The following is a 27,778-nucleotide window of genomic DNA, read 5'->3' as shown; positions in this document are numbered from 1 at the left end:
AAGAAATTAAGGTATAAATCAAATTCAAAATGGTTGCATTTGTATTTTATCATAATTTCCATCAATTTTCATGTGCTAATGGTTTTGAAGATGTTGAAGCCTGTATGTGAAGTTGAAATAACAAGACCTGGAATTTGTGCATGCCAGTGAAGCTCCTTGATTTCCTGCTGTCCCTTGTGCACAAACAACAGTTGATGAGGCAATCCCTGAAATGCCAAAAAACAATTAAAAATGTAGTTTTGCCATATACTTAGGACCCCTATGGACAGCAAGTTCTTGCAGTCAAAACAATCCAAGTTCATATATGTTAGCATAATTTGTGCCTCAAATCATCAAGGAATAATACATACATACACATGCCAAGGGCTTTTTCACCCTTACTGGGGAGGTAGCCAAAGTCAATAGGCATAATTCCACTCCCACTCGTTTCACTCCCATCCACCACCCCTCCTTCCCTCCCATCTTGGCTCCTCATAGATGAAGAATCATCCTTGCATCTCTCCCACTGCCCTGGGTCAGAAGCAATACAGCAAGACACAGCACATGCACAACAAGGCCACTTCATTAAATCAATGACCCCTCCCTCTCTTTCCTTTTATGTAGAAACATTGAAGATGGGGAAAAATGCCTTCAAGCTGCATCAAAATATCATTCACACATAACCACTCCCTACCCTTATCCCCCACCCATTGCCTTCCATGCATCACAGTATCACCTATACACAGCTATTCTCCACTCAACTCTATCTTCTGCCTTCTCTCTTCCTTCCTCAACAGACATCCACCTCTTGCTCAATGCCCCTTTCACTCCATCCATTTATCTTATCAGTCGCCCCCTCATGTTCACTCCATCCACCTGTCTTCCACACTTCTTTTATTAAATTTTCTTCACTCATTCTATGTATCCAGAACATCCCAATACTCCTTCATCTCCTTTTCCACCCCAATTCTCCTTCTCACCTCATTTCTCATTCTATCCAACCTTGTAACCTATATACTTCTCAGACATTTCATCTCAAACATATTTAAACTCTTCTTCTCTTATGTTCCATATCTACCTCATACAATGCTGTCAGTACAATCACCCCTTCATACAATCTGCTCTTAGCATCCATTCCCAAATGTCTATTTCTCATTACACTTTTCAATCCCCTAAGGCACTTACTGTCTTCTCTCAATCTATAATCTACCTCCACTTCCACTCCTCCCTTTCCTGCCACATACAACCCCAAGTTCCTAAAACTATCCACTTCCTCCAGTGGGAGCTAGAAAAACGATTGTGATAAGATGACAGGGAATAAGATGAAGTACAAAGAGTATTGACAATGATGAAAGCTAGTCAGGCAGTGTCATGCAGTGTCTGACAAAGAGAGGAATGGTTAGAGTGGATTGCCTGATGAGGTTGTTCAGTATGTGCTCAAAGGTGAGGAGTATGCCAGAGGACTGGAGAAATGCATGTATAGCTCCACTTTACAAAGGAAAAAGGGACAAATATGAATGCTGTCGTTTTAGAGAGATTACTTTGTTGAGCGTAGATGGAAAGGCAATTGGGAAGGTGTTAATTATGAGGATTAAGAGAGGAACATTTGGATTAATAGGTGAGGAACAGTGTAAGGTCATAGCATTTCCCACTGATCAGTCTATATACCTCAAGTCAAGTCTATATACCTCAGTCTATATACCTCAAGCTCCCACCTGGGAGAGAAATAGCTGTCAATCAAGAGTCAAACAGTCAATCCATGACCATGATGAATCACACTCACTCACACATACAGAGCAGAAAACTGGAGGAGAAAAAGAAAATCAAACAAAATTAGATAAATATTAATGATTCTTTCTCTGGCTTACTTCTTCTGAATTCTTGCCATCTTCATTATCAGCATCTCTTTCAACAGCAAGGTCCCACTGTAAAATCTGGTTGTCATCAGCACTTGCTAACACAGATGAATCTGCTGGATGCCATTCCACTGTTGTCACTGGACCATTGTGATATTCAAGTGCTGCCACTGGTTTCCCTTGCTGAAAAGGTAATACAGTTAGTAACATGTTCACCTGACCCATTTTTGCACATGTTGAGTCTCTAGGAAGATATATGTCCCATAGAAAAAACTCTCTACCATCAAACAAAAACCACACTAGCACGTCAGTGCTCTGGACAACATCTGTCATTGAAACAATACCAACACAGAATAGGCCTGGCTAGACTCAAACTCCCCCAAGTATAACCACCACACAGAAGACAAAAACCACCTGATACTACTATGCCTGACACAGACAACACAGTATCTTCTCTAAGTGAGTTATGGTCCCAAATGGAAGCTGTTGCCCGATTCTTGGAGGCTGCTGATTTTCTGCAAGAAGGTCTCTGGAGCAATGAATCTCTGGGATTGTAATTCCAGCTAATACAATTTCTATAAAATTTCAATAAAATTCTATCCAACATCAGACAATTTTACTTGGCTGAGGGGGACTGACAGAGAGAGAATGGTAGGTATGAATGAGTTAAAACCATTTTGTTAAAACCATTTCTACTGATGCTGCACATTAGGAATTTTATTTTAGCTAATGGCAGATGACTGCATTTGGTTGAAGAGGAACACTAAGTATGAATACATTAAGACTATCTTGATCCACCAGTTTGTGCCAATGGAGCACTTTATGGATTTTATTCTAGGTAATGCTAGATGATTTCACATAGCTGTGGGGCAACTCATGTATGACTGGGTTAAAGTGATCTTGCTTCACACATTCATGGTCATATTGTCCAAATATGAGTGAAGAAAGATTAGTAAAGGAGGTATGGAAGGCAGATGTGGAGGGAGTGAACATGAGGGGACATCCTAGGATGAGATGGATGGATGGGGTGAAGGGGGCTTTGGGGAAGAGGGGAATGTCTGTTGAGGAAGGACGGGAGAGGACAGAAGACAGGGGTGAATGAAGAATGGTTGTATATGGAAAATGTTGTGATGCATGAGGTGGATTGGACGGGGGAATGGGGGTGAGGTAGTTTTTGTGAGCAATAATTTTTGACGCTGCCCGTGGGGATTTCTCCCCGTCCTCTCCTTTATATGGGGGGACGGAGAGGGGGGGGGTCGCCGATTTAATGAAGCGGCCTTGCTGTGGATGTGCTGTGTCCTGCAACACTGCTTCTGACCCAGGGCAGTGGACAGGGTGCAGGGATGACCCGTCATCTAGGAGGTGCTAAGATGGGAGGGAGGGTGGAGGGGTGTGGGGTGTTTTCGGGGGTGGGATGGGTGGGAGTGTTTTTGTGCCTTGTCCTTTTTGGCTACCCCCCTGGTAAAGGAGAAAAAGGCCTTGGTATATGTATGTATGTATTGTCCAAATAGGAACTACCAACTCTGGAACAAAGAAGAGGAAGAGGAGATCTACTGACTATTTATACATACATACATACATATACCAAAGCTTTTTCCCCCTTACAAGGGAGGTAGCCAAAAAGGAAAAGGCATAAAATCATTCCCACCCATTCCATCCCTGAATACACTCCACACCCCTCCACCCTCCCTCTTATCTTAGCATATAGAAAGGAATGGAAGTCCTAGGTAGAGATTATTTACTATAGTGGGACAAGAGAAAAGCAAGAGGACATGAAAAGAAACTTAAAAAAAAAAAAAAAAGGATAATTATAGAAGAGATCTGAAAAAGAATAGCTTCCCACACAGTGGTGGATATCTGGAATAAATTAAATAAGGCAACAGTGTGTGCAAATACTATTCAAGAAATTAAGAACAAATTTGATGCTGAAAGATACAAAGACAGGTCACTACGAGAATAGCTCCCTTCCTGTATAATACAACTAGGTAAATATGAAGAAAGACTGTTAAAACTGAAGTTGCCGACTCTGGAACAGAGGAGAGAAAGAGGTGACTTGTTGACCATCTATACAATTATGAAGGACATGGAAGTCCTTGACAGAGAAGACTTGCTAAATTGGGATAGGAGGAACACAAGAGGACATGGAAAGAAGCTTAAAAAGGACAGTTATAGAAGGGACCTGAAAAAAGAACAGCTTTAACCACAGAGTGGTAAATATATGGAATACATTGGATGAAAAAACAGTGTGTGCTAAAACAACACAAGAATTTAAGAGCAAACTGGATATGGAGAGATACTAAGACAGGACACCACAAGCTTAGCTCCCCTTTCCCGTAAGATACAACTAGTAAATACATACCAAAAGGCTTCTTCCCCTTTGCAAGGGAGGTTGCCTGACAAGACATCCATCCACCTCACCCATCCCACTGTAGCTAGTACAAGATCTATCTATTTACATACCAAGAGCTTTTTCCCCCTTATAAGAGAGGTAGCCAAATCAAAGACATATACCTACTCCCACCCACTCTATTACCATCCACCACCCTTTCCTCCCTCTCTCATCTTAGCTCCTTGTGGATGATGGGTCATCCCTGTGTCCTGCCCACTGCCCTAGGACAGAGGCAATGCAGCAAGACACAGCACATCCACAGCAAGGCCGCTTCACTTCATCGGCAAACAACCCCACTCCATCCCTTCATGCAGAAAAAGAGAAGACAGGGAGAAATCCCTTTGGGCTGCATCAAAATATCACTCAAACATAAGCACCGCCTAACCCCCCCCCCCATCCCCCGCCCCTCCCTTCCTTGCATAACAGCATTATCTATACACTATATTATCTCTACGAGTTCAAGAATACAAGATAATTTTACTAAATTTTGGAGGAATTCCACCTCCTTGCTGCATTGTCTCTGACCCAAGCAGTATGGCAGGGAACAAAGATGACCCTATATCCACATGTAGCTTAGATGGGAGGGGCATCAAATGGCCTTTGGACTGGTGTAAGATAAGTCTACACTTTGACTCATCCACCTCCCTTGAAGAGAAAATGCCTTCTGGTGTGAGAAAGAACTATGAAGATGAACAGGTTGATGAAAAATTATCCAAAACATGTCAGATTCATATAACAGAATGAAATTTTCTCTCTTACCTGAAACTGTCTTAGATCCCATATGAAGACCTTGCCATCATCTCCACCTGATACAAGGAATGGTTCATTGTGGTTCCAGTGGATAACATTAATATCACTGCTGTGTGCATTAGCTGCAGTTAGCATGCATGCCTCACTGGGAGCAACTCTGTCATCCCATACTCTGATACTGAAATAATAAACAAATACTGATATAAGAGTTACATCACATTTTGTTTTAATTTCTGGTAGAAAGTGCATCTTATACATACATACATATACCAAAGGTTTTTTTCCCCCTTACATGGGAGGTAGCCAAAAAGAAAAGGGCATAGAATCCACTCCCACCCATTCCATCCCCTATATACTCCACTCCATTCTACCCTCTTCCCTCCCTCTTATCTTGGCACCTCTTGGATGACGGGTCATCCCTGCACCTTGTCCACTGCCACAAGACACAGCATTTTATAAATAAGTTAATATCTTCTGTAATGGTCACTGGAGCCATGTATATGTGGTGCCACTGTTATAGTGGAGATGCCTGCTTTTCAAAACATAAGCTATTGATCATTTTTCTTTATATACTGTGGGAGTAGGATGCTCACTGGCCAAGTAAAATAAACCCTCGATATAATGGACAATATGGGGACAGGGGTCTCTCGTTACATCCAAAGATCCGTTATATCCGATGGAAATACCGGACAGATTAGTTATATCCCAAAGTTTGTCCGGTATTAGAAATTACAGTAAACCCTCATTATAACGGACAATATGGGGACAGGGGTGTCATTATATCCGAAGATCCATTATAACCGAGGATCCCTTGCATCCATTATAGTGAGGGTTTGTCCGGTTAGATTTTTTGTCCTTTATACCGAGATCCATTATATTGAGGGTTTACTGTAGGTGTGTAAGTGTTGCTACTTGTGGTGGGGGTTGAGGTGAAGGCAGTTTCAACCCTGCCGTCAGCGAGTTGGGTGTGGTTGATTAAATTCTATACTACAAAATCCTCTGTAAGGGGCACGGTCCCATCCTCCTGATAGGGGGTTTCACAATGTTAAACCAAATCATTAATCATACTGTGAAGGGAAGTGTGAAGTGACCCAACCATTGTTTGATGAGAACATGGCACTTGTGTCTGAGTTGGAGAGTAGATTAAAGAAGTTAGTGACGGAGTTTGGGAGGGTACATAAAAATGAGAAATCTATAATTAAATGTGAGCAAAAATAAGGTGAAGAGATGTTCAAGGGGTAAGGGCGGCTGTGAGTTGAGCGTGAGTTTAATGGGTGAGAGGCTGGAAGTTCATGCATATACCAAAGACTTTTTCCCCCTTACAAGGGAGGTAGCCAAAAAACAAAGGCATAAAATCCACTCCCACCCATTCCATCCCCTACATACTCCACTCCCCTCTACCCTCTTATCTTGGCACCTCCTGGATGATGGGTCATCCCTGCATCTTGTCTACTGCCCTGGATCAGCTGGAAGTGAAGAAGTTTAAGTATTCCAGGTTACATGTGGCAAAGGGCATCCATTAATTTTGCCAAAAATCACCACGTCACCGATTTGGCCCAAACTTGCACCAGAGGAAGAATCATGCACAGTGCACTGCAAGGTACATACATTTGAGGAACCTGGACACAAGGGCATGTGCATAGCAACCAGCCAAATTTGTGCCTTTTTTTCTGCATTTTCACATTTCTGCCTCTGGTACCTGTACCTTTGGCCTGAGTGGTGTACAAGTGAAATCTACAAGAGGCCTGGTGGCCCTCAACCTGTGGGTGAGATAGTGGCCCAATTGGACTTTGTGATCAAAATGACCCCAAAAATCATCATGTCCCCGATTTGGCCCAAACTTGCACCAGAGGGAGAGAGCCATGCACAGCACACTGCAAGGTACATACATTTGAGGAACCTGGGCACAAGGGCATGTGCGTGGTGATCAACCAAAGTTGAGCCTACTTTTTGGCATTTTCACATTTCTGCCTCTAGCACCCATAACTTTAGCTACCTTCTAATGGCGGTGAGGCAGTTGTTGGGTTCTGAAAATGCGAATCTTTCTCGTCCATTTTGCAGGACCACTGATGATATGGTTTAACGTCACAAACTCCTCCCATCTGAAGGCTAGGACGATGCCCCTTACAGAGGACTACTTTGTAGCGTGGAATTTAATGAACCATGCCCTTGGTTCAACTTCGCCAGTGGCAGGATTCAAACAACCATCCCCTCAACCTTCACCACAAGTAACGATGCCCTATCCCGCTCAACCAGCGAATACATACAGGTATTATTCTTGGTCCAAAGCAAGAAGTACAAGATATTTGTTTGAGAAATGAACAAAGTAACAAGGTGGGAATAACAGCAGTCAATGGCACCCTAACTTTTTTTTTTACAAAAAAAAGTTCTCTTAAAAGCCTTTTGATGCAGCCTGAAGAGATTTCTCCCAGTCTTCTCTATTTTCCACATATGGGGAAATTACGTGAAGCAGTCTTCCTGTGGATGTACTGTGCCTTGCTCCATTGCTTCTGAACCAGGCAGTGAGCAGGAGACAGGGATGACCCTTCATCCATGAGGAGCTAGGATCAGAGGGAGGATGGGGTGGTGGATGGGAGCAGAATGGATGGGAGTGGATGCATGCCTTCAACTTTGTTACCTCCCTTATGGGGGGGAAAGCCCTTGGTATATAGATTAATAAATACCTTTTGTCAACGGAACAAGAGGAAAAGACGTGAGGTTCATTTGGGGACCACTGGATGTCTTCTACTGATGCAGAGTGACCTGTATAGGGTCTAGTATCAATCTGCCATGTACCTCCTTCGTTTGGTTTCCATATATGTATATTTGCTGCACAGTCACCTGATGCCAGTGTACCTTGAATGATAAATATCCAAGACTAAGTGTCATGCCACTGCATGAATAAAATATACATTCAATAATTTTATGCTTGTTTTATACCTTTGTATTTTTGGGCTTCCTCCCTTATAAGAGGGAAAAAAGCCTTTGGTATGTGTATGTATGATGATTTGTATCATTCACTGTAAATAATATGTAAATCTATTAAATTGTGAAAAATACCTATGTTGTGTAATACTGTAAATGAACATGGGTTCCTTGTTCCTGTGCAATTACTTCAAATCATTCCTCCAATGACATACATACATATACCAAAGGGTTTTTCCCCCTTACATGGGAGGTAGCCAAATAACAAAGGCATAGAAACCACTCCCACCCATTCCATCCCCTACATACTCCACTCCCCTCTACCCTCTTCTTTCCCTATCTTGGCACCTGGGTCTATATAAAGTGCCTCTTCGGACCAGAGCCACACATCATTTTGTCTGTGATAGAGGAAATCTCTGTTCATAGAGAAATGATGACACTTTTATTATACTGCAACTGTCCCTCCATTATGCTGTCCCCCAACCCCTTGTTACTGTCCTGTACCATTTCTCTGAATATTCATTTCCTTTTTTTTGCCTAACCCTGTGGTGGGGGAAAGGAATGCTGCCACCAAGTCTTCCTACTTGAGTTGGACGAGGCGACAAAAAATGGGATGGGGAAAGGACTAGGAATCCTGCTACCTGTAGCCCCACAGGAGATAAAAAAAAAAAAAAAAAAAAAAAAAAAAAAGGTAAAAGTAATGTCCAATGACATAAGCGCCCAAAATGTATTCGCCAAAGGCTGTCAAAGTGCATTTGCTTTCTCACTGGCCAGAGCTCAAACTACCTTACATTTCTAGCTACTCGCAGATTGTATAAGGTGGACCGTCTGAGAGATGAGCCAAGATCTCCTAGAAGCTGTGATATGCCACCATGGTTCGTCTGAATACTACATAGATTTCTCTCCTCCGTCATTTCAACAAAATGCAAGTCCTTTGACCTCCTCTTTGATTGCTACTGAGCATATCACCCATTATCATAACCAGGTAATACCCACATCAAGTTGTGAGTCTTTACTGAGTTATTTAGGACATCTCCCAAACTACTAGTTGAAGAAAGCTAAATGCAGCTCTCCACTCCCTCTCTGCTATTTCTTCACTATGGAACACTATCTAATCTCCAAAGTATTCTCCAACTACCAAAAGAATTCCCATCGGTGGATTCATCATACATCTCTCTCCGATAACTACCTATTTTTCCGAAAAAGTATCATAGACTCATTCCTGATGATTTACATTGGCAAGTCTCCTACCAACCATAATTGAGACTCATTACATAAAATCTCTTGTAACTTCCTGCCTTCATCTGCAAAGTACCTGACAACTCTTCATGCCCCTCAACTAGAATACTTTTTATCTGCCCACCAGTTCCTGCACATGGCTTTGACTCCAAAATCCTGCACTAGCTGCATTTGTCTAGTAACTGGACAATAAGCCATTTCATTCATATAGAATAACTGAGATTTAAGATTTTCTTGTCATTATGTCTTGCCCCTTGCATTTCTAAGTTTATTTACATGTTTCCATGTCCCATACATGTGTTTTATGATTGCAAATAAAAAAATTATTTTAACAAATGGTTTGATTAGCCTACCTGACATTCTCTGCCCAAGGCCACAACAACCTTTTTTTTAATCATTCTTTCTGTATCACAATATAGCCTAGCCCTTAGGTTGGTTGTGACATAAACAAAGGAAAAATTATAAAATGTACATATACTACCTAGCACACTTGTCTATCTTGACTGCTTAAAAATTTTAGTTTTACATACATATACCAAAAGCTTTTTCCCCCTTAAAAAAGGGAGGCAGCCAAAAAACAAAGGTAAATCCACTTCCAGCCATTCCATCCCCATATACTCCACTCCCATCTACCCCCCTCCCTCTCTCTTATCTTGGCTCCTCCTGAATGATGGGTCATCCCTGCATCTTGCCCACTGCCCTGGGTCAGAAGCAGTGTCGCAAAACATAGCACATCCACAGCAAGGCGGCTTCATTAAATCAGTGACACACACACACACACACACACTTCAGCGAATGGACGGCTTGGATGACGTTCTGAAGAAAACTGAAGTCTGTGGATCCCAACGCAAAGAGAAGTGCCTAGTGTTTTTACAGGGTGGGGGGGAAATTGCTCGTGGAGTAGTGGGAAAGTAGGGAAAGAGGAAACGGGGAGGGATTACTGAGGGAAATGGAAGGAAATGAGGAGGGAGTAGACTTGGCCCAGCCAGACAAGCGAAAGGTAAACAAGAGACTGAGCGATGATGAAATGTCTAATAAAAATGTAAAGATTAGAAGTATAGAGAGGAGCAATACAGTAGAAAGTGACGAGAATATGTTCCAGGGATTTAAAGAGGGTGGGGGGGACACAACCCCCCCCCCCCCACCCCCCGACTGATAAGACTAGAGGAGAGAGTTGATAAGGTGATCGAGGACTTGGAACGTAAGTTAGGTAATGTTGACTCCATTTTCCAGAGAATTGAAAGGTTGGAACAACTAGAGAAGGCAAACAGAAACTTAACTGAAGAAATAGAGGACCTAAAAAGACAGTTAGGAAATGTAAAGGAGGAGAATGAGAAATTGAAGAAGAATAGTAATGAAAACAGAGACACAATAGCTAAAGAAGCTAAAAATTGGAGAACAACCCAAGAAGGGAATAAGGTTTCATTCACTGACATAGTCAAACAGCAATTGAAAGAACATAATGAAGACTCAGTTATTAAAGTGATGAGACAGAAGGAGAATATAGTAAGAGAATTAGCTGACAAAAAGAAATGTATAATTATATTAGGAATGGAAGAGAAACATAACCCAGATAGAACCGCAAGAATCAAGGAGGAAAATGAAAGAGTAAGCAGTTTATTAAAATTAGTCCAGGAAGATGAACCAGAAATTATAAAGGAAATTGAGGAAAAATTCAGACTCGGAAAATATAGTACAGATAAGACCAGACCAATTAAGATTAAATTTAGGTCACAAACAACGGCAGAGAAAATTCTATCCAAAACAGGGAAACTAGCAACAAATGATCAATATAAAAAGAGAAATGAATAAGGAGGAAAGAGAGGCAGAAAAGCAGAAAAGACTTGAAGCTAAGGCAAAAAACGAGGAAAGAACGGAGTCAGAGAAAGAGAGATTCTATTGGAGAGTAGTGAACATGAAAATAAAGCAGTTCGACATACTAAAGAAAAACATAAGGGAAACAGAGAACACAATGGAAGTGGCAGAAAACTAAGAGCGTCTTACACAAATATAGATGGATTGATAACAGGATTGAATGAACTGAATGATTATTTGAAAGAAAAAGAACCGGACATAATGGGAATTGTAGAAACAAAATTAAAAGGCCCACTACCACCCAACAGTGTAGGACATGATGCATACAATTATTGGATTAGAAACAGAGAGAAAAAACAAGGGGGTGGAGTTATGTTCCTGACTAAGAAGGATATAAACGTGAAAGGTGTCATATATGGAAAGAATACAGTAGAGATGATTATGATAGAAGTGGAAGACCGAGATAAGAAGAGCAGAAAATTTGTGATCAATTATGTGCCTCCGAAAACAGCCTCATGGGAGGAGAGTGAACATAAAAGTATGTTAGAGGACACATAAAATAATGGAAGACGGAGGAAGAATAGTTATGATGGGCGACTTTAATTGCAAAGAAATCTGCTGGGAAGAAATGACAGTAGAGAGTGGTGATGACTCATGGGGAAATGCTCTACTTGAGATGATTACTGACCATTCAATGACACAATGGATACAAGAGAACACTAGGTATAGAAATGAAGAAGAACCATCGAGGCTAGACTTAATAATTACATCTGAACCTAGAATAGTGGACAAGATTGAATATAAAACACCAATAGGTAAAAGTGACCACATATTGATTGAACTGGAACTTAATGAAGAAAAATATATGAAAAGAAATGAACAATATAGAAAAGGAAGAATGATGTATGAAAAAACAAACTTTGATAAAATAAGAGAATTCTTCCAACAAGAAAACTGGGAAGAAATATACAAAGAAGAAACACCAGTGGAAGAGAAATGGAATATTTTGACAAAAATTTACAAAAAAGGAGTGGAAAAGTATGTCCCAAGACAAAAACAAGAAAAAGAATATGTAAAATGCTGGTACAACAAAAGTTGTAGGGAGTTAAAAGACAAAAGAGACAAAGCCTGGACCAGATGGAAAAAAGACAGAAGACCTGAAAAATGGAAAATATATACTGGTTATAGAAATGAATATGTACAAAAGTGCAGAGAAGAAAAAAGAAAATATGAAAAAGATGTTATAGAAAAGTGTAAAGATCAACCAAAACTATTCTACAGATTTGTAAACAATAAACTGAAAAACAAACAAGACTTGGAGAAATTAAGACAAGGAGGAGTTGAATACACTGAGGAAATGGAAATGGCAGAAATTATGAACAAACATTTTAAATCAGTGTTTACAAGGGAAAATATACAACCTGAAGAGATTGAGTGGAAAGAAAAAGTCCCCCCTATGGAAGAAATAGAAGTAACAAAGAATGAAATATTGACACACTTGGGTAATTTTGATGTCAGAAAATCGCACGGGCCAGATGAAATAGCAAACTGGATTCTGAAAGAATGCAGGAATGAACTGGCAGACAAAATACATAGCATAATAAGCAGTTCCTTAAAAGAAGGAAAAGTTCCAGAAGATTGGAAAAAAGCAAATATAGTACCTATATATAAAGGAGGAAATAAAGAAGAACCTACCAACTATAGACCAGTCTCTCTAACAAGTACAATAGCAAAAATTTGTGAAAGAATTATCAAAAGTAGATGGGTAAAATACTTGGAAAAAAACAACGTACTAAATCCAAGGCAATTTGGATTCAGACAAGGACAATCATGCGTCACCAATTTAATATGTTTCTATTCAAGGCTAATAGATATAATACAAGAAAGAGATGGATGGGCTGATTGTGCATTTCTAGACCTAAAAAAAGCTTTTGACAAAGTACCACATAAGAAGTTGCTTAAGAAATTAGAATATGAAGGAGGAATACAAGGTAAATTGCTAAATTGGATGGAAGACTTTTTGCAAGAAAGAAAAATGAGAGTAGTGATAAGAGATCAGCACTCAAAATGGAATGAAGTAATAAGCGGTGTCCCGCAGGGAACAGTTCTGGCCCCAATAATGTTTGCTATATATATTAATGATATGGATGAAGGAATTGAAAGCTATATGAGCTTCTTTGCAGATGATGCAAAACTACTGAAAAGAGTGAAAACTGAAGAAGATTGTGAATCACTACAGAGAGATCTAAATAAAGTACAAGAATGGTGTAGGAAGTGGGAGATGGAGTTCAATATAAAAAAGTGTAGTATAATGGAATTTGGAAAAAGCAAAAACAGAATAACAGGATCATATAATTTGGGAGAAGAAGGAATAAAAAAAGTAGAAAATGAGAAGGACCTGGGAGTCATTGTTATGAATAATATGTCACCTGAGAAACATATAAATAAGATTTTTGGAGAAACTTATAATTTAATAAGAACAATCAAAGTGGCATTTACATACCTGGATGAAGAAATGGTGAGGAAAATCCTAATCACCCTGATAAGACCAAGATTGGAATATGCAGCAACGATATGGTCACCAAGTACAAAAAAATGTATAAAAAAAATTGAAAGAATACAAAGAGCAATTACAAAATTGGCACCAACACTCTCAAAACTATCATATGAAGAGAGACTACAAAAACTTAAACTACAGACACTAGAGCAAAGAAGAGAGAGAGGAGATTTGATAGCTATTTACAGAATCATGAAAGGCATAGAAATTACTGATAGAGAGAATCTGATAAAATGGGATGACAGAAATACAAGAGGACACGGAAAGAAAATAAAAAAAGACAGCTATAGAAGAGATTTGAAAAAGAACAGCTTTCCTCACAGAGTAATAGACAGTTGGAACAAGTTAGATGAGAAAGTGGTGTGTGCAAAAACAATACATGAATTTAAAAATAGTTTAGATAAAATGAGATATGAAGACGGGACCCCACGAGCATAGCTCCCCTTCCCGTAAAATACAACTAGGTAAATACAACTAGGTAAATACACACCCCACTCTTGCAGAAACAGAGAAGACAGGGAGAAATCCCTTTGGGCTGCATCAATTTATTTTTCACACATACTTCCCCAAACCCCCATCCCACACCCACTCCCTTTCATCCATCACAGCATCACCCATACATAACCATTCTCCATTCACCCCTACCTTCTGTCTTCTCCTGTGCTTCCTCAACAGACATTCCCCTCTTTCCCAATACTTCTTTTATCCCATCCATCCATCTCATCATTGGTCACCCCCTCATGTTCACTCCTCCACCTCTGCCTTCCACACCTCTTTTACTAATCTTTCTTCACTTACTATTTCCATGTGTCCACACCATCCCAATACTCTTTCATCAACCCTATCTCCCAACTCCCTCTCCACCCCATTCTCCTCCTCACCTCCTCATTTCTCACTCTATCCAGCTTAGTAACTCCCATCATACTTCTCAGGCACCTTATCTCAAACACATTCAAACTCCTCCTCTCTTATGTTCCATGTTTCTGCCCCATATAGTCCTGTCGGCACAATCACTCCCTCATACAATCTCCTCTTAGCATCCATTCCCAAATGTCTATTTCTCATTACACTTTTTAATCCCCCAAGGCACTTGCTTCTTTCAATCTACAATTTGTCTCCACTCCTCCCTTTCCAACTACATGACCCCAAGGATCTAAAACTATCCATTCCTCCATCCTCTCCCCTATATCCTTTAACCCCTTGATACAATGACACCTACATATTTACCTAGTATTTACCTAGTTCTGTGAGAGGCACCATCCTAGCCTTCCGATAGGGGGGAGTTTGTGACGTTAAACCATATCATCATTTACCTAGTTGTATTATAAGGGAAGGGGAGTTATGCTCGTGGTGACCCATTTTTGTATCTTGCAAGATGAAGTTTGTTCTTAAATTCTTGTATTGTGTTTGCATACACTATTTCTTCATCCAATTTGTTCCATATATCTATCACTCTGTGGGGTATACAAGGATGTCTGTGTTAGCTTCCTGATTATATCTATTTTGTAGTTGTAGCTGAGTGCCCCCCCCCCAATACTCTGTGAACAGACTTGATCACATTTTCTGTGACATTATATTTATTCAGGAGGAAAGAGAATGAGTACAACAGCAGTAACTTTATATTTTGTAATGCACATATTGTAATGCATCATCGTACATCAGACAACCTGATGTGTGCACGAATATTTGTCTCCAACTCTTTGCCATCCTCTCCCCTTGTACATCTCATTACCTTACTTTTACCCATATTTACCTTCAACTTTCTCCTACTGCATACCTTCCCAAACTGCATCATTAAATCCCTTAATCTCCCCCTCTGAACCTACCATCAAACACAAGTGTCGTCAGCAAATAACAATTGGCTTGCCTCCCACCTTTCTCCATTTTCTTTAACCATCTCCAATTCCCTGCCATTACCCTCGCCTTTACCTCATGCACCACCCCATCTGTGTACACATTGCACAGCCATGGTGACATGACACATTCCTGTTGCAGTCCCACCTTTACCTCAAATCATTTGCTCTCTCCACTTCCATTTCTAACACAGGCTGTTCTACTCTCATACAAATTCTTGACTGCCTTTAACAGCTTTCCCCCAATCCCATATATCTGCAAATCCTCTCACAGAGCTTTTCTGTCTACCCTGTCATAAGCCTTTTCCAAATCCATAAAGGTGGATTAAAGAGTGTAAGCCTTTTCCAAATCCATAAAGGTGGATTAAAAAGTGTTATGAGGAATAGACATTTGGGAATGGATGCTAAGAGGAGACTGTATGAAGGAGTGATTGTGCCAACAGCACTGTATGGGGCAGAAACATGGAACATAAGAGAGGAAGAGAGAAGGAGTTTTTTGAATGTGTTTGAAATGAGGTGTCTGAGAAGTATGATGGGGATTACTAGGCCAGATAGAGTGAGAAATGAGGAGGTGAGGAGGAGAACAGGGGTGGAAAGGGAGTTGGGAGATAGGGTTGATGAAAGAGTGTTGGGATGGTTTGGACACAAGGAAAGAATGAGTGAAGAAAGACTAGTAAAAGAGGTATGGAAGGCAGATGTGGAGGGAGTGAACATGAGGGGACGTCCTAGGATGAGGTGGATGGATGGGGTGAAGGGGGCTTTGGGGAAGAGGGGAATGTCTGTTGAGGAAGGACGGGAGAGGACAGAAGACAGGGGTGAATGGAGAATGGTTGTATATGGATGATGTTGTGATGCATGAGGTGGAATGGGCGGGGGGATGGGGGGTGAGGTAGTATGTGTGAGCAAAATTTGACACAGCCTGAAGGGATTTCTCCCCGTCTTCTCCTTTTATGCAATGGGGGGATGGAGAGGGGGGGTCGCCGATTTTATGAAGCGGCCTTGCTGTGGATGTGCTGTGTCTTGCGACACTGCTTCTGACCCAGGGCAGTGGACAAGGTGCTGGGATGACCCGTCATCCAGGAGGTGCTAAGATAGGAGGGAGGGTGGAGGGGTGTGGAGTGTATTCAGGGATGGAATGGGTGGGAGTGATTTTATGCCTTTTCCTTTTTGGCTACCTCCCTTGTAAGGGGGAAAAAGCCTTGGTATATGTATGTATGTATGTATAAAGGACCAAAAAACGTCCTTACCTTTTGTTCAAGTTTTCTCAAATATCTGCCTTACTACAAAAATCTGATCCATACAACCCCTACCTTTCCTAAATCCACACACTGTTCTTCACCAATTATTGCCTCTAATACTCTCTTAATCCTCTCTTCAATCATGAAAAAAAACTCCACCACTGCCCTACTTACATACAACATACTGTATAAAAAGACTACATATCTCTAGAGAAGAGAACCAAAGCAACATTGACTAATCCCTGGGTCAAATCTGTGGCCATGGCCACAGGAGTCCAGAAAGACAGTCCATTATGATACAGTACATCTGTATTAAACCTACCTATTTACATAGAAAAACCTACCTGGCATGGCCTGGGACCAATCCAATGCAAAACCTTCATTTGAATGACCTTTAAATGTAAACAGGGGTTTCTCAGAGTCAGCTGTTCGATTAAATGCTTCCAAGGCAGCTTTGTCATTCACTGCATCTGCAGCTCGACTTAAATCCCAAATAGATACTTCACCAAGTTCAGACCATGTAGCAGCAATGGGCACTTCATTCAAGCTTGTAACCTGGAAATAAGGGCAACAATTGAAAATAAACTAGTAATTGAAAACAATAATAATTTCTATTATTACATATATACATATACTAAAGGCTTTTTCCCCCTTACAAGTGAGGTAGCCAAAAATACAAAGGCATAGAAACCAATCCCACCCGTTCCATCCCCTAAATACTCCATTCCCCTCTACCCTCTTCCCTCCCTCTTATCTTGGCACCTCCTGGATGACAGGTCATCCCTGCATCTTGTCCACTGTCCTGGGTCAGAAGCAGTGTCCCAAGACACAGGACATCCACAGCAAGGTCGCTTCATTAAATCGGCGACTCCCCCTCTCCATCCCCTCAAGCAGAAAAGGAAAAGACATGGAGAAATCCCTTTGGGCTTTGTCAATTTATTTCTCATGTTGAAGTCCATTTCCCACTTCTGACTCCATTTCCAAACCTTGTTCAGGTTTCTCTGTAGTAATTCGCAGTTCATTTTGGTTTTCGCTTTCCTCAACAACTTAGCATCACCTGCAAAGAAGCTCATGTAACATTCCACATCATCATCCATGTCATTCACATAAATAGCAAACATTATTGGAGCCAATACAGATCCTTGTGGGATGCTACTAATCACCTCCTTCCAACCTGAACACTTTTCTCTGAGTACTACTCTCATTTTTCTACCATGGAGGAAATCATCCAATTTAGTAGGTTGCCTTGTATCCCTCCTATGTTTTCCAATTTATTAAATAATTTTATTGTGTGGTACTTTGTTGAAGGCTTTTTGTAAGCCTAGGAATGCACAATTAGCTTATCCATCCCCTTCTCCTATTATATCTATTAGTCTCGGGTAAAAACAGATTAAATTTGTGGAACATGATCTTCCCTGTCTGAATCCAAATTGTTATGGGTTTATTATATTGTTTTCCTCCAGGTGTTTTACCCATCTATTCTTGATAATTTTCTTACAAATTTTGGCTACAGTGTTTGTTAGGGAGACCAGTCTGTAATTAGTTGGTTCTTCCTTGTTTCCTCCTTTATATGCATTGGGGGGACGGAGAGGGTGGGTCGCCGATTTAATGAAGTGGCCTTGCTGTGGATGTGCTGAGTCTGGCGACACTGCTTCTGACCCAGGGCAGTGGACAAGGTGCAGGGATGACCCGTCATCCAGGAGGTGCTAAGATAAGTGGGAGGGTGGAGGGGTGTGGAGTGTATTCAGGGATGGAATGGGTGGGAATGATTTTATGCCTTTTCCTTTTTGGCTACCTCCCTTGTAAGGGGGAAAAAGCCTTGGTATATGTATGTATGTATGTACAATGCTGGCATTTTTCCTTCTTTGAGTGAGCAACTTATTATGTTGTATATTTTGTCCATTAGTTCTTCTTTCCATTCTTTTAGTATCCAGTTTGCAATTCCGTCCGGGTCGTGCAATTTCCTAATGTCAAGGATCGTTAATTACTCCAATATTTCTTTTTGTGTTATTATTATTTCCCTCAAGGGGGGAGATTGCACTTTGCTTCCTTCATTCCAATGCTGTATCTTTTCTCTTGTGAAAACAGACTTGAAGTGATTGTTAATGACTTCGGCCATTTCTAGATCATCTGCGTATTCTGTATTTCCTTGGCATAGTTGCACCATCTCCTGTTTATTTTTAAGTTTACCATTCACATATCCATACAATAGTTTGGGTTGATCTTTACATTTTTCTCTGGTTGGCAGGCCCTGCTGTGGAGGTCCTGTGTCTTGCTGCACTCCTTCTGACCCAAGCAGTAAGGCAAGGAACATTATAACATTAACATTCATATACATGAGAAGCTAAGATAAGGGGGAACGAGGGTGATGGATGGAAGTGGCTGTGTGCCTTGGCTCCTTTATATGGGGGAACAAGCACTTCCTAAGTAGATGGATAGACATATACTGTAAACCTCTTTTCCATTACAAGAGGGATGACCAGGTTAAAGTACACACCTACCCTATATAGATCTACAAACCTATCTGCTGTCACTCCTAAACTTCTTGTGGGTGTAGAGATCATACATGTCCTCCAACTAATCAGCAATCCCTCTTTTTGTATGTATGTAGGTGTTGTGTTATGTTGGTTAGTGTATCTGTGTTCTGTTGTTGTGTCATGTTGGTTTGTGTATCTGTGTTGTGTGTTGAATATGTGGTATGTGATAACACACAGTTACAGTACATCTTTCAAAATAATCCTCTGTGTAAAGCAGACAAAACAGTGGTATGGGAATATACAAAAACCTCCACTCACAGCAACACTTGGAGATACAGCTTTCCTTATTTTTGCTTCTCTCCTCTCCAAGTATTCCCTCTTTGGCTGGTGCCAGAGCTCTTCCCATAAGCAATTAAAACATTTCTAAACTTACTCTTAACCTATTGACACATCCATTATGCTTGATCAAAGCAGCTTCTACCACTGGCAATTCACTCTCTTCTTCCAATTCTTCATCGCTTTCTTCTTCATCGCTCTCATCCTGTTTTATTTTTCTAAGATTTCTAACCTGAAAATAAAAAGATCATGACACAAAATTGCTAACATCCACATGTGAAATAGCTTATTGTTTTATTTCAACCCCTACCATATCAGGCTGTACTTATCCTTTCATTTTGGCTATTACCATGTTTTTCTATGCATCTCTTTGGGATCTCAACCCATTCCATGATGAGATGTAATGATCTATTTATTCTGGTTATTACCAAACTATTCTATTCATCACCATGGCACCCCTTCTGTAATACATTAATTATTTCATCTCGATTGTTCATATAATTTGAATGAAAATATAATTATAATTTTTTTATATCATTATTATATATCTTTTTCACATCTGACCTAGTTATGGACCAAAAGGTCTTCTGTTGGCATGCTCCACTTTTGTAAAAAAGCTTCACACCAGCATTGACAAATCTACAGTAATTTATGAAATGAATCATAAGTGACCATACATCGAAATTATCACTTTCATCATCACATGTTTACAACTCATCAAACCTCTAGATTAATGCACTACATTAGGTATTGACTACATGTTTTATGTAACTGATAACTGATTAAATGAAGGAGCCTTGCTGTGGATGTTCTGTGTGTCTTTCTGCATTGGTTCTGACCCAGGGCAGTAGGTGAGATGTAGGGATGACCTGTCATCCAGGAGGACCCAAGAAAAGAGGGAGGGAGGGATGGTGAATGGGAGTGGTGTATGTGGGGATGAAATGGGTGGGAGTGGATTATGTCTTTGACTTTAGCTACCTCCCTTGCAAGAGGGGAAAAAATTCTATATACACACACACACACACACATATATATATATATATATATATATGTATGTATGTATATTCTAGGGAATCTGGTGACATCCCTACAAACTCACTCAGCATATTATTATGACAAAATTAATCTCCACTCCAAATAAGATTGTTGGTCATTTTTAACTTCTACTATCCCCCTTTTCTGCTACCTTTCTCAAACCACTCCTTACTACTTCTATTATTCTACTTCAGTGCAATACCATCCCCCTGGCTTTTGCTGACAAAACACCCTCCAGATTTATAAGCCACTTTCACTTCTGTCTTTCATCTCACCTTTTGTATATGTATGTTAGGAGCTAATAGGAGAGGGAAACAAATGGGCAATGGATGGGGGTGGAATGGGTGAGGGTGGATACATGACTTGACCGGCTACCAAATTTACCTCTTCTGTACAATGATGCCTATTTTACCTAGTTGTATATGGGTAGGGAGCTATGCTCATAGTGACCCATCTTTGTATCTTTCAGCATCTAGATTGTCCTTAAACTCTTGTATGGTTTTTGCACACACTGTTGCCTCATCCATTTTGTTCTAAACATCCACCACTTATGACCACCTCATGATGCCTATGTAGACATCACGATGTGCGAGTGGGTATCTGAGGATGCCGGCATTGGTGTCTTGATTATATTTTGTAGCTGTAGCTAAGTGACCCCCGAATCCTGTAAACTGATTTGATCACATTTTCTGTGTTTATTATTACTCAGAGAGAAAGACAAAGAGTAACACAGCAATGACTTCATATTTCCTAACATGAGTTGTGTGATGTACCATATATTAGGTATCTGATGCTGCACTTGAGAACTTGACTCATATTGAAGAGATTAATAAGGGGAGAAGCCCATTCCCTTTTATAAAGAAGTGGCTGAAGCATATATTCACTCCACACCTCATGTATCGTAAGTGTTGGTGTTTGGGTGTTTTCCTGAAAAGCTAGAAAAGACCTAAATGCAAATAAAATAATGTTGGTAGATAAGAAAAGAAAACGAAGTAAAGAGTAAGATGAAAAAAAAAAATTAAAAACTAAAAATACAGAGAAATAAGAAGAGGAACACAAGAAAAAAGAAAGAGAAAGAATAAGATGAAAGAAGAAAGTAAAGGATGAAAATAGAAAAGAAAAAGAGATACATACATATACCAAGGGCTTTTTTCCCCCTTACAAGGGAGGTAGCCAAATTCAAAAGGCATAAATCTACTCCCACCTATTTCATCCCCATATACTCCACTCCCACTCACTACCCTTCTCCCCCCCGCCTTTTTCTTGGTTCCACCAGGATGATGGGTCATCCTTGCATCTTGCCTACTGCTCTGGGTCAGAATCAATGCAGCAAGACACAGCACATCCACAGCAAGGCTGCTTCATTTAATCAGCAACCCCACTCCTTGTATCCTCAAGCAGAAAAAGAGAAGACGGGGAGAAATCTCTTCAGGTTGCTTCAAAAAATCATTCACACATATTCCCTAAAACCCCCCACCCCCTACTCACTCCCATGCATCACAGCATCATCCATACACAACCATTTCCCACTTACCCCTATCATCTGTCTTCTTCCTTCCTTCCTCAACAGACATTTCCCTTTCCCAAAGCCTGTTTCACCCCATCCATCCATCTCATCCTTGGTCACCCCCTCATGTTCACTCCATTCACCTCTGCCTTTCACAATTCTTTTACTAATCTTTCCTCATTCATTCTTTCCATGTGTCCAAACCATCTCAATACACTTTCATCAGCCCTATCTCCAACTCCTTTTCCACTCCCCAATCTCCTCCTCACCTCCTTTTTTCTCATTCTACCAGCCTAGCCCCTACCATACTTCTCAGACATTTCACCTCAAACATATTTAAATTTCTTATGTTGCATGTCTAACCCACACAGTGCTATCAGCACAATCGCCCCTTCATACAATTTCCTCTTGTCATCCATTCCCAAATGTCTATTTTCCATTACACTTTTCAATCCCCCAAGGCATTTACTTGCTTCTCTCAATCTACATTCTACCTCCACCTTCACTCCTCTCTTTCCTGCCACATTCACCCCCAAGATGGAGGGGGGAAGGGGGACCAACAAAATATATATGGTATATTGGAATTATTCCGGCCATCCCAAAGAGCTCCAAAATGGAATTAGAGTCCCATGGGTCACAAGTCCTTTCCCACTGTCAACAGTTATTGTATGTATAAAATCCCATTGTCAAAATAACAGGATTATTATAATGTGTTTTGCTGATGCTGACAATATATTTTGTTTGGATAAGTATACCTTATGCACTGTTGAGTTTAAATATTTCTTAATATGGGTGTTATCTTTCACTTTCTCACTGGGATACCAGTTAACTGTTTCCATAAAATTGGGTTATGAGAACTGAAATATGTGAAACAGTCCTTAATCTTTAAATACAGTGAACCCTCGATACAATGGACAATATGGGGACAGGGCATGTTGTTATATCTGAAGATCCGTTATATCCGATGGAAATACCGGACAGATCAGTTATATCTAGAAATTTGTCCGATATTAGAAATTAGTAGGATTAGAAATTACAGTAAACCCTCAATATAATGGACAATATGGGGACAGAGGTCTGTCGTTATATCCTATATCCAAAGATCCGTTATAACAGAGGATCCCTCACTATAAAGGATTTTCATCTGTTATAGCAAGGGTTTGTCCGCTCAGATTTTTGTCTGTTATATCTAATATCCGGTATATCAAGATCCATTATATCAAGGGTTTACTGTAATGTTTATTTACAACAAAACAAAGACTAATACATAGATGGGATCAAAACAATCTAGAATTACCTTTAATAGCATCAGGTTATTAACATGAGTTCTTGCAGCTTGCGTTCCAGCAGCAAAATAACACGTGGCTGGTGTATCACATGTCCTGTTATCACCCAAACTGTCACGTAGAATATCGAAACTCAAACATGGTGCTCCTGAAAAGGTGAATATAAGATGACTTCACAATAGGTAAATGGAAGCCAGAACAGTCTCTTTATCTAAATATATAAACAAATAGTTAGTAATTTACTATACATTCACAGATCTTCAGTATGAGCCATTAAACATCTAGAAAAAGAGACATTTGTCACCAGTAAATATTAAATTTTTTCTCATATTAGTATCAATTTCATTAGTGCATAGGATACCATTTTTTACCCCTTTCCACTCATTTTGGAAGTGGGATGCATCCTATCTATGAAATTACTTTCAATTAGACACTGCCACAAACAACTGTTTACAGGAAAATACAAAACATTTGAGATGTACAGTAGTGCAGAGGTGTGTCTAAAGAGCACAAAATGGATGACAAGATCACATTTGCCATAATATCTCAAAGAACTTGCAGCCAGGAAGACAAAAGTCTTGTAGATGCAGTTCATAAACATGAAACTTCCCTAATTGGTCTTCATTGTAATCTACAGGGTGACTATAATAATCTAGGGGGTAAATTAAGATTGGAGCATCTCTACTAACAAAATAATATAGTTATTCCAATGTAAACAGTATGGGTATGTGTTCAATATGTATTGCCACTGGTACAGCAACCTGTAGATTCCAGCAAACATCTTGCAAAATTTATCCAATCCAACTAAAATGAGGTTTCAGCACACTGCATGGTAATGGTAATATTTTTATCCTGAATTTGCATTTAAGGTACTTGCATGTGGAGAAAATAATAATTATATAATTTCCTGATGCATTTTAAATCTTCAGATTGACAGAAAATGCAAAGTTCATGCAGGAATTGCTCTCTCTAATATCAGAAATAGATATTACATAGTATGATTCATGTAAATCTAATATTGATTTCTACCATATATCACTTATTTTTTACTTTTTACCTACTAGGGGGGAATATGGGAGTTAGTGACGGAGTTTGGGAAGGTATGCGATAGGAGAAAGTTGAAGATAAATGTGGGCAAAAGTAAGGTGATGAGACGTACACGATGAGAGGATCACAGTCAATTGGAAGTAAGTCTTAAAAGAGAGGGGCTGGAGGAAATGGATAACTTTAGGTACTTGGGGTCACATGTGGCAAGATATGGAAGAGTGGAGGTGGAGGTAAATTGTGGATTGAGAGAAGCAAGTAAATGTCTTAGGGGATTGAAAAGTGTCATGAGAAATAGGCATCTAGAAATTGATGCAAAGAGGAGATTGTATGAAGGGATGATTGTACTGATATCACTGTATGGGGGCAGAGACTTAGAATTTAAGAGAAGGAGAGAGGAAAAGTCAACATGTTTGAGATGAAATGTCTGAGAAATATGGTAGGGGTTAATAGGTTGGACAGTGAGAAATGAGGAGGTGAGGAGGAGAGCAGGAGTGGAAAAGGAGATGACAGATAGGGCTGATGAAAGAGTATTATGGTGGTTTGGAAACATGGAAAAAATAAGTGAAGAAAGATTAGTAAAAATAGTGTGGAAGGCAGAGGTGGAGAGAGTGAACTTGAGATGACCGAGGATGAGATGGATGGATGTGATGAAGGGGACATTGAGCAAGAAGGGAATTCTGTTGAGCAAGGAAAGGAGAAGGCAGGAGATAGAGATGAGTGGAGAGGGACTGTGTATAGATGATACTGTGATGCAGGAAGGGGTGGGGTGGGGGATGGAGCACTTATGTGTGAATAATATTTTGAAGTAACCTGAAGGGATTTCTCCCCGTCTTCCATTTTTCTGCATGGGGGAACAGATAGGGGGGATTGCCAATTATGTGAAGCAGCTTTGCTGTGGATGTACCGTGTTTTGCTACATTGCTTCTAACCCAGGGGGAATGGGCGGGATACAAGGATGACCCGTCATCTAAGAGAAGCTAAGATGAGGTGGAGGAAAGTATGGTGAAGGGTAGTGGAATGGATGGGAGTAGGTGCATGCCTTTGATTTGGCTACCTCCCTTATATGTGGGAAAAAGCTATTGGTATATAATTAGATTGACCTACTTGATTTGATGCAAAAACAAGTGAATTTAGGGTATTAGTAATGAAGTGCATACCTACACGATATATCAATACAAAATTACATACTTGTAAATTAAAGTATATCAACATAACATCTATTTTTCTTGGCAGAAAAAAAAATGCTAAATGCAATACACTAACAAACTGAGCTCTATGTGAGCTTCAAGATGCCATGTTTGTGTCATCTGTCCAGTCCCATCAATATCAGTTTGACTATGGTGATGGCTACCTTGTGTACACCTAAGTGATATCTAGATATAACTTATCAAATATTAATTCTGTAAATTAAAATATATAAAAAATAAAAATAAATTAAAATACATCAAAACTTGTTGTCAACATCTCTGATCACTAGGATTACTAAATGCATACCCAACAAGATCCGTAGAAAATATTTGGAAGCAACCATCATTCAAGGAACTAACACAATTGAACAAATAGAATCATGTTAAATATCTCACCACGCCTAATTCCTTTAATATGAATTGCCAACAAAATTCTAATGTTTCCCTAGTTGCCCTTCAAAATCCCCTTTTTGTCCTCTCAACGTCGTTGTCCATCCTCAGTAAACAATTACCCACCCTTCTTATTTTCTTCCTTTTATTACTCATTGTGAGTTAATGCCCTTCACCCAGCCAATTGTTCCATCTTATCCCTAGCCTTTCTTGTTCCCAGATATCTGGTCCACCCTCTCTAACCTTTCCTAGTATTTAGTGACCCCTCTGCCCCCTACCTTCCTTCCTTCCTCTCTCCCCACATTCTCCCAGTTCTTCTTATTTAATCCCAGTCATGTGTATTATGACTATGTACTTGAAAAAGCTGTAACATGCAAAATGTTGTACTAATAAAGACTGTCATCACACGGAGTTTATTTCAATAGAGGTTGCTGAGGTTGATAACCAAATTTTCGTTTAAATCGGTGAAAATTTGTATTTCAAGAATTGGGCATAAACTTGCACAACAAGAAGATATTCTGAATACCCTGCCCAAGTGCTGAACGATGCAAGCATTCAAACTGAACTAAACAAAACCCAGCAGGCCACAAAAGTTGGCAATGTAAACAGTGCATGGGCGACAGTGGCGCCACGCGTGACTAATTGATGGCCTCTATAATGTCCTAAGATGTAAATTCTATATCATTTAAACAATTTTTGTTTATTCCATCTGTTTCAAAGAAATTTGCTGGGTTTCTTACCACTTCTTCAGGCAACCATTCTACAGAAAAAAATAATCTTTGAAATGCAAAAGCCAAATATGTGATTAATCTGTTTGTGTGATACTGGATTAATAAAACCCATCATCTCATCTGTTCCATGAGGATGCTTTTGCTTAATTTGAATGCTTCCCACGTTCAGCACATGTGCAAGATATTCAAATTACCTTGTTGTTTTGCAATTGTATGCCCAATTCTTGAAATAGAAACAATTTTTCAGTGATTTAAACGGAAATTTGGTTATCAAACTCGGCAACATAGTTTTCCGAGTAAAAATATTAAGGTAAGGCATCAATAAACATAATTTTAAGTTACATAAACAAGTTTATCAACCTATTTTCTCCAGGAAATGAGAAGCTTAAGATCATTGATCACTTGATGTTTGAGCTTAGCGGCATTTTATGTAGGCATATCATCCATGAATCTGATGCGTCCAGTTCATGTTTGATTTTGTTTACGTGGCAACGTGATAGGTGTTAGTAAAAACGGTCTAAGAGGAAGGTCCTGCAGTATTATTAACTTGCTCAGGTAATTTGTTGACCCATAAAACCTTCACATGCCCGGTTGCATGTCAATTGGGCCAGCGGTTTGTAAAATCTGGATTACTTCTAAATTGGCAACAGTTGCCATGGCAACGAGATAGGTGTTAGTAAAACCGGTCCAAGAGGAAGGTCCTGCAGTGTTATTGATATGCTCGGGTAATTTGTTGACCCATAAAACCTTCACATGCCAAGTTGCATGTCAATCGGGCCAGCGATTTGGATTTTATCAATATCTTTTCCCATTACTTTCATTTGACAATCATATATCTTTAAATAGTATGAGACTTCACTATTTCTGGTAGTAACTAATTTTACTTTTCTATTCCATAAGATTATAAATTCGACATACCTGTTTGTCCGGCGTGAAATAATGTATACGCAGAATAATCACACTCCAACCCATCGCCTTTTCCCTCATCTTCCTCCTCCATTTCCCAGTCAACAACTTCACCTGATTCTGTTTCAGTATCCATATCGAATTATAATTATTTTTAGGTTTGAAGACTTGTCCACAACACCAAGTAAGTATGCACGTGTCTGGGTTTGTTTATGTTTGAGTAAAGATAGTGACGTCACGGTAGAGAAGTGACTGTACTAGAATACTGTGGCAAT

General features: G+C 39.8%; 1 protein-coding gene across 1 annotated transcript; it reads right to left on the bottom strand.

Moving 5' to 3' along the window:
• Nucleotides 1-30: 30 nt before the first annotated feature.
• On the bottom strand, nucleotides 31-27,724 carry LOC143022857 (glutamate-rich WD repeat-containing protein 1-like). Its single transcript, XM_076181241.1, has 8 exons — nucleotides 27,516-27,724; nucleotides 23,254-23,390; nucleotides 19,512-19,646; nucleotides 16,946-17,156; nucleotides 7,659-7,830; nucleotides 4,984-5,152; nucleotides 1,848-2,018; nucleotides 31-206 (listed from the first exon to the last, which is right to left on the bottom strand). Exons 1-8 carry the CDS (start codon nucleotides 27,637-27,639, stop codon nucleotides 69-71), a joined length of 1,257 nt encoding a protein of 418 aa, XP_076037356.1. The 5' UTR covers nucleotides 27,640-27,724; the 3' UTR covers nucleotides 31-68.
• Between the last annotated feature and the right edge of the window lie 54 nt (nucleotides 27,725-27,778).

The sequence above is a fragment of the Oratosquilla oratoria genome, unplaced genomic scaffold (assembly GCF_046742065.1).
Source record: "Oratosquilla oratoria isolate Oo_2021 unplaced genomic scaffold, ASM4674206v1 SCAFFOLD208, whole genome shotgun sequence".
In the NCBI taxonomy this organism is placed as follows: Eukaryota; Metazoa; Arthropoda; class Malacostraca; order Stomatopoda; family Squillidae; genus Oratosquilla; species Oratosquilla oratoria.
The sequence above is the reverse complement of the archived record's forward strand: the minus strand, read 5'-3'. Positions and strand labels throughout refer to the sequence as shown.

What these genes read in the sequence shown, in the direction of transcription:
- LOC143022857 (XM_076181241.1), bottom strand. Translation starts at nt 27,639, where the DNA reads ATGGATACTGAAACAGAATCAGGTGAAGTTGTTGACTGGGAAATGGAG. An exon ending in GGGATCTAAGACAGTTTCAG is followed by an intron (nt 2,019 to 4,983) that starts GTAAGAGAGAAA and finishes TTACCTTTTCAG; the next exon opens with CAAGGGAAACCAGTGGCAGC. An exon ending in ATGGCAAGAATTCAGAAGAA is followed by an intron (nt 207 to 1,847) that starts GTAAGCCAGAGA and finishes TTGGCATTTCAG; the next exon opens with GGATTGCCTCATCAACTGTT.